Source organism: Lactuca serriola, chromosome 5, assembly GCF_051521515.1.
Source record: "Lactuca serriola cultivar US96UC23 chromosome 5, Lser_US96UC23_V15, whole genome shotgun sequence".
Lineage (NCBI taxonomy): Eukaryota > Viridiplantae > Streptophyta > Magnoliopsida > Asterales > Asteraceae > Lactuca > Lactuca serriola.
Window position 1 is genome coordinate 7,006,939 of NC_136412.1, and position 8,592 is coordinate 7,015,530.

The following is an 8,592-nucleotide window of genomic DNA, read 5'->3' on the forward strand; positions in this document are numbered from 1 at the left end:
CATAACACACATGAAAAGTGTTATGAATTCCACTCAGTTCTTCTAGTAGTTCAAGCTTGTAAGCTTGATTCCCAACCCTCTGAAGAACTTTAAACGGTCCAATAAACTTTGGACTTAACTTTCCCCTTTTGCCAAACCTTATAAGTCCCTTCCATGGTGAGACTTTAAGCAAAACCGAATCTCCAACTTCAAAAGTCATCAGTCATCGCTTGTTGTCAGCATAACTCTTTTGACGATCCTGAGCTGCTAACATTAACTCCCTAATTATTTTCAACTTTTCAGCAGTTTGATGGACTATCTCGGGTCCCATAAACTGCTTTTCCCCAGCCTCAAACCAACAAGACGACGTACGACATTTTTGTCCGTACATAGCTTGATAAGGTGTCATCTTTATGCTCAAGTGGAAACTATTATTGTAGGAGAATTCTACCAAAGGTAAATGTTCATCCCAGTTACCTTGGAATTCCAGGGTACATGCTCTCAGCATATCTTCAAGCGTTTGTATCGTTCGCTCGCTTTGACCATCAGTCTGTGGATGGTAAGTTGTACCGAAACAAAACTTAGTACCCAATTCCTCTTGTAGACTTCTCCAAAATCATGAGGTGAAATGGCTGTCATGATCTGACACAATCGTTAACGGAACACCATGAAGCCTCACAATTTCCTTCACGTAAGAATTCGCAAGCTTATGCATAGACCATTTTTCATTGACGGCTATGAAGTGTGCACTCTTAGTGAAGCGATCAACGACTACCCAAATCATGTCGTGACCATTCTTTATTCTGGGCAGTTTAGTGACAAAATCCATAGCAATGTCTTCCCATTTACCCATAGGCACAGGTAAAGGTTCTAAACTCCCGTATGGTTTTTGATGTTATGCCTTGACCCGCGCACATGTCACATACTCTGCCACGTACTTTGCAATATCAAACTTCATCGTCGTCCACCAGTAATAGGTTTTCAGGTCCCTATACATTTTAGTGCTACCAGGATGAATTGAGTACATGGTTTTGTGAGCTTCTTCCATCAGAAGATCTCTTATTCCTCCTGACTTAGGTACCCAAATACGATCTTGGAATACCTTCAGTCCATGACCATTTGTACATGGTTTTGTATGCTATGTATGATAAGGACCGGAAGGTTAAGATGATATTTATGTATGTGCTATGCATGTTACGTATGGTAAGGACCGGAAGGTCAAGATGATATGGACCGGAAGGTCAAGAGGGTACGGACCGAAAGGTCGATAGGGGTAGGATCGGAAGGTCTACCAGAATTCGGGACGGAAGTCCCCTGAGACACGTGGATCGGAAGATCCCACCGAGTTATGGCATGGAAAGGCGTATGTGTGGTATGTGGTATTTTGGGGAACTCACTAAGCATTTATGCTTACAGTGTTGTGTTATGTGTTTCAGGTACTAGTGACGATCGCGGGAAGGCGCCGGCATGATCAGTACACACACGAGGAGTTTTACATGTTATGATCTTGGTATGTAATGTTATGGGTTGTTATGTGATACAATGACATTTTTATAACTATTATGAATGAAAGTGTGTTTTTAAAATGTGAAAAATTGTTTTGAAAATTTTACGTCGTTACAACATTTTTATCATTATATCATTGTACTTCCTATTTATACCAAATTAGAATGCTAGAATTTGTTATAGTTTTTAAAATACGATGTCTTAATAAGGAAATGTTGGAAGTATAATGTTGTAATTGAAAGAAATGATAGAGAATGGTAAAATAGTCATTTTTATTATTCAACATAAAAATTCAGAGGTTCCAAACAAAAAGAAATATTAAAATTCAGATCTTAAAAATTCAAACCTCTTTAAAAATTTATTTCAAAATTCAGATCTTAAAATAAGATCCTAACAACGAGCCCCTTAGTCCACTATGTACATACTTGTACACACTTCTACTTCAACAACACCAATTCAATAATCATTCCATTTCACGGTGGATTTAGACTACCTTCATTGGCAACCCAACCCAACTCATTTATTTATTAAAAAAAATATTTTTTTCTATCTTCCATATACACAACCTAACTAACCATGAACTTTTATCCATATTAGCAATCCAACCCAATCCTCTATTTTATTTTTAAAAAATTATCAAAAAATATATCAACATTAGACTCATTTTTTAGATAATTTTATTTTATGTATTTTAATATATTTTGTTTATTTTTAAAAATAATATAACATCTATTTTTTTATAAAATAAATGAAATATAAAAAGAAAAATGAGAGAAAAAGATGGTGAACTATGATGAGCTGGGTTGTGGGGGCAATCCGCTCACACTATTTCATTTATTTTTTTAATTTTTTGGATGAACCATGGTGAGCTGCTCACCAATAGGGATAGTCTTAGACTACCCCTATTGGTAAGTCAAAAGTATAGTTCACCAATAAAAAAAATGAGACAACCCAACACGATCTCATGACCATGAACTCAGCTCATCATATTTTTACCTTTTTCATTGTTCGAGTGTCAACTACTAAGGGGGATTATATTAATTTTCACAAACCAAAAGTAAAATTGAAATAAATATATTTTGACTTTAAAATAAATTATATATAAAAATTATATTAATATTAATCTCATTTTGTAGAGAAAAATAATTATGTATTAAAAAATAAAATAAAATATACTAAAATACATAATTTATTTTTCTCTATAAAATGAAATGAGATTAATATTGATATAATTTTTATATATAATTTTTTAGATGGAACTTGTGTTGCATTGAATTAGCAACGACGGATAAAATTTTGGTATCACTAGGACGTATATTTTAATAAGAAAAATATGTGTTGGGTTGAATTAGCAACGAGGGATAAAATTTTGGTATGATTTGGACCTATATTTTAATAAGAAAAATAATAATTTTTTAATATATAGTTGGATTGATTGAACGGTGATAGTCTAAGGAATTGAGGATGGGACCGACACCCTTAGGGTCCTCCTATATGCACGAATTGTTTCGTGTATTACTTCGAAATTAGTAAACTAATATTATAAATTTTTGAAATACAATCATATGATCATGTTGCGACTGACGCATTCCCATTAAATTCTATATTTTACTTTTTGCCCTTTTTATTTGGATTGATTTTCAAAATATATATAACTTAAAATTTTTATTTTATATTTAGTCTCTTTTTATTTTAGTAATTTTGAAACAATTAACAAATAAAAGTTGTAAATTAACTTAAGAAATCACAATCTATTACATACGTTAAAAATACATTAATATTATAAATTTATTTTTTTGTTGAATTAATATTCATTAAACTAGATTTGTTTCATGATTTGTTATATATAAATGGATGTATATTTTTTAGGCAAACTCGCTATATAATAGTAAAATGAAAACTCCAATAACTAAAGTTATAAACAAAACGAATAAATATGAACGATTTTTTTTTATATTCGTTCGTTTATATTTAACCAAACAAATAAACGAATATGGCTGAATTGATGAACGTTCAGTTTGTTTACAATGATATATATATATATATATATATATATATATATATATATATATATATATATATATATATATATATATATATATATATATATAAGAGATAGATCCGGTAAGAAATTTTTTTTGGTAGGAAGGTAAGAAGTTTTTTTTCTACATATTTTTTTTGACGAACAAAAGAAATGAATCACTAGATGATTCACAAGAAAAAATTCCCAAAAAAACATCTTTATGATTCATTTTTAAGTAAATTAAGAAAAAATTCACTTTTGTGACAATTTTAGTGAATAACAACAAAATCATTGTATAAATGAATCATCGAGATGTTTTTTTGAGAATTTTTTCTTGTGAATCATCTTACAAATGAATCATCTAATGATTCATTTTGTTTGTTCGCGAAAAAAATATGTAGAAAAAAAATTTCTTACCTTCTTACAAAAAATTTCCTTCTTATTTGATCTTGATTCTATATATATATATATATATATATATATATATATATATATATATATATGTATGTATGTTATATTGTTTCTAGTAACTATTGTGTGCCAGAATGCACAAATCTGGACCACTGGATGAATATAATCAACAGTCATGATCTGAGGGTCTATGATATTACCATAGGGTAGCATGTATCATATAATCACATAAATTTCACCAAAATGGTATGTTGGTCAATTAACCTATTTTAAAAAAGGAAATTTTCGGATTTTAAGGGATCATTAATTCCCTTATTTTTTAAAAATCTGATTTTTTTTAATTAATTCTAATTAAATTTTAATATTATTTTTAATAATAACCGATTTTATTCATCGTCTCCCCTCTTATTCCAGAAAAGCACCACCACTTCTGGCTTAGCCTCAAATAATCACACCGTCACAGCAATTACAGGCCTCCGGTAAGGTGGGCGACTTCGTGATTATACGACTGGTGAACAAGAACATATTTATACAAACCAAGACAATGCAAGAAACAGTTGGGACCAAACCATGGGGAAGATCGATGCACTCAGAGATAGCGACTCCAAAACCCAGACCCTAACTTCCTCAAACACGACTCGCTTTACTCGCATTTAGAATTACCCTTATTAAAATAATATGTGTGCTGATAAAATGTATTAATATGTGTCGATAAAATGTATTAATATGTGTGCCGATAAAATAATCGTTTTATCGATAAAATATAGTATTACAATTTTATACCTTCGGTTTACATTGTAGTTTTAGAAAAGACCCTAGATTTTATCAATTTAAATCTTAAACCCTTAAAACTTTATTAATTTTGAAAACTAACAAATAGAAACATATTACTTATTCATAAAAGTTGTTTAATTAAAATGATCTCATGAATACATTTACAAGAAGAGTAATAATGAATATTATTAAATATTAATAGAAAAAAATCAATTTGTTAAATAAGAAATATAAACTATGAAATATTAACAAAAATAGAAGCGATAAAAATGAAATTTTGGTTACAATTTCTTTCTATATATAGTGGATTGGTATTTCTTATATGGTAAACTGAAAGCGACTTGCTCCTTAAAAGCAAAGATATGATATTTTTTATAAATATTAATTTTATTAAATGACAAGTTGGGAAGAATGGATGGGTGACACATATTATGAGGTATTGTACTTAACCTTTCTTATTATTATTATTATTATTATTATTATTATTATTATTATATATGTTTTTCTCTTTGTTATGTTTAAAGAGATGATATTCATTCAATGGAGACAAATGAAGTACATGAAAATAATAGCTTCAATGAAAGTAACTATTTTTTCGACGACACATCACCATTCGAAACGGATATTCATCCAATGGACACAAATGAAGCAGATGAAAATGAAAGTTTGAACGAAAGTCGTTATTTCTTCGATGACACATCACCCTTCAAAACAAATAAGGTATAAATTCATTAGTATGTTGTTACTGTAATGTAAGCATCAAATGGATTTGTTGGCTACTAATAATAATATAATTGTCAGGTGTTCAATTCTCGTCAAGAATTGATGGATTGGGTGCAAAATATGGCAAATACTTTAGGTTATGTCATCGTCATAAAAAATTCTAAACGTAACTTTAATGTTGTATTTCAATGTGACCGTGGAGGTACATACAAAAGTACACAAATCTCCAAAAAAAAAAAAAACAGGGACAAAAAAATTTAATTGTCCATTTAGCCTACAGGGTAAATATTCGCCAGTAGATAATTCTTGGAAGATAAAAATGATATGTGAATTTCATAACCATGAGCCGTCATTATATTTAAAAGGTCATCCTTATCCACGACGGGTAACTGAATATGAATGTCGAATAGTGGAAGATTTGTTGAAAAAAAATGTCAAACCAAAAGATATATTATCTGCACTAAAAAACCTAAATCCAAAAAATGTATCTACTCTCAAAACTATCTACAATGCAGACGAAAAACTTCGACGTAGGGAGAGAGAAGGTAAAACTCAAATGCAAGGTGTTATGGAATTTCTAGATCAAAATGGATATGTTTATTATAGTCGTGCAAATGTTTTGACAAATAAGTTAGAAGATTTATTCTTTGCTCATCCAATATCATTAGAAATATGGCGTGCATTTCCACATGTCTTGTTAATGGATGTAACATATAAGACAAACAAGTACGGGATGCCTCTATTGGAGATTGTTGGTGTAACTCCAACAAATATGATATTTTCCATTGCATTTGTGTACATGCATGAAGAAAAACAGTCCAACTATGTTTGGGCTTTAGACTGTCTAAAATCGATAATGGAAGGATGTATGTTGCCGCGTGTTATTGTGACTGATAGAGAAATGGCTCTAGTGAACGCATACATTATTATATTTCCAGATGCTAAAGGATTACTTTGCAGATGACATATAAATAACAGTATCATGAAGTAATGCAAATCATGTTGGGATGTTCTTTATACGTCATGGACGAGGTTGGTTAACTCTGAAACAAAGGAAGCATACAACAAGAATTTGGCACAAGTTGAAAAAATTACGAACAATTATCCAGGTATTTTTAAATATACATTATAATATGTTATAATTCATTACATCAACTGAAATTTTTTATGTATTTCAGATGCATTTTCTTATCTAAACAAAACATGGTTGACACCACACAAAGAAAAGTTTGTGTCTGCATGGACGATAAGTTTCTTAACTTTGGCAACCACACAACTAATAGAGCTGAAAGTCAACATGCCAAGTTAAAAAGATATGTCGAAACATCACGATCAAATATCGCCAAATCATTGAAGCGTATTGCTGATGTTGTTGAGTCACAATACACAGGTATAAAAGCGAGTCTTGCGTATAACAAAATTTTGATTGTACATCGGTACTACGAAATACCACATCTAAAACCATTGTGTCGTTTCGTTTCAATTTATGCACTTTATATCATTTTCAAAGAATATGAGCGGTCCAAAGAATTTGGATTTGTTTATGAAAATTGTGGATGTCAAGTACGTACAAGTTATGGGCTGCCATGTGCGCATGAACAAGCTATATTTGTTAAAAAGGGTCATTGTGTACCGCTTCATTCAGTAGACAAGTTTTGGAAGAAACTTGATTTATTAGAATGCAAATCGTTAGAAGATGACAATTTGGGTTGTGCAGTTGAGGTAAATATGTTTAATGCTCATTACGAAAAACAATCAAGACCTGTTAAGTTAAGTTTAGCAAGGAAGTTACTAAACTTAATCACGCTGTCAACAACTTCAGTTTCTGAACCTGCTACTCACAAAAATACTCGTGGGCGCCCCTCCTTAAAGAAGAAACTTTTCAAGAAAACCCATATCGATTTAAACCAGGACCCACCAACTCAAGATCCACCACCTCAAGATCAACTGACTCAAGCGCCACCAACTCAATATCCGTCTCGACGTAGCATTTCTACTTATACGCCTGATTATATGCGGTCTAATTTGTTTGATCTAAACCAGAAACCGGATAGGCACAGTACGTACTCGTTCCGAGAACCTCCAATGTTCAACTCAACTTTTAATCAGGAACAATCGATGCATAGCTCGTACTTCAACCAAGAACAAGTAATGTATAATTCAAATCCACTTATGAATGAAATTCCGTATGAATTTCATCCATATGTCACAAACATACAAAACGTGAGGGGAGATGGAAATTGTGGGTTTCGTGCAATAGCTACGTGTCTCGGTTATAGTGAAGATATTTGGCGTCAAATCCGCTTAGATTTACAGAATGAGTTGTTAGCACACCCAGCTGAGTACGCACAAATTTTTTATTACGATTTAAACACCATACATCACTCATTTGATTTCAATGGATCACATTTCGCACCAAAAGATCGTTGGTTAATTATGCCGGTCACTAGCTTTCTCATTGCTAACAAGTATAATGTAATAGTTATTTTTCTAAGCAAAGATAGTCCATCAACATGTTTTCCACTATGGCTTGGTCCACAAGACATCTCAACTCATAGAGTTGTTGTTATTGCTCTTGTTAGAGGTGATCATTATGTGAAGGTTGATTTACATGGAGCATATCCAATGCCTACTATTTTACCACTTTGGCGTCACAATAGATCATCACGGTCTGCTGGATGGGAAACTGTTTATGCTGCTCGCCTGAATTCCTACATTTCTCCATTTGCAACACACAGTAATTGTAACAATTATACAGTTATAATATCTGACAATTAATAAAATCAAATTTATGTTTTGTTGTTTATAATTATTAAGATCTCTATAAATTAAAAAAAAAATGTTTTTTTTTTAATTTAACAAACTTATATATGTGCGATTCTGATGTCTCTAAAAAAAGATTAAATATTTTGAAGTACAATTTAGAAACTAATCACAGTCTACAATATATATATATATATATATATATATATATATATATATATATATATATATATAAAAGTTTTAAAAAGTGTAAGGTTTGATTTGAAAATAAATACAAGTATAAAGTATTGAATTGAAAACTTACATCTTCTCTAATTTTTAACAATAGCCGATGCAAATTCAATTTAATATTATTAAAAACTAGAAGATCTGTAAGATCATTTAGCAATTTTATAAAATTTTAGAAATAATTA

The 8,592-nt window shown here is 30.9% G+C and overlaps 1 protein-coding gene across 1 annotated transcript; it reads left to right on the forward strand.

Annotated features, from left to right (window-relative positions):
- The first annotated feature begins 5,233 nt into the window (after positions 1 to 5,233).
- On the forward strand, positions 5,234 to 6,380 carry LOC145049310 (PKS-NRPS hybrid synthetase cheA-like). The gene is made up of 3 exons (XM_078997736.1): positions 5,234 to 5,413; positions 5,495 to 5,618; positions 5,782 to 6,380. Exons 1-3 carry the CDS (start codon positions 5,234 to 5,236, stop codon positions 6,378 to 6,380), a joined length of 903 nt encoding a protein of 300 aa, XP_078853862.1.
- The last annotated feature ends 2,212 nt before the right edge of the window (positions 6,381 to 8,592 follow it).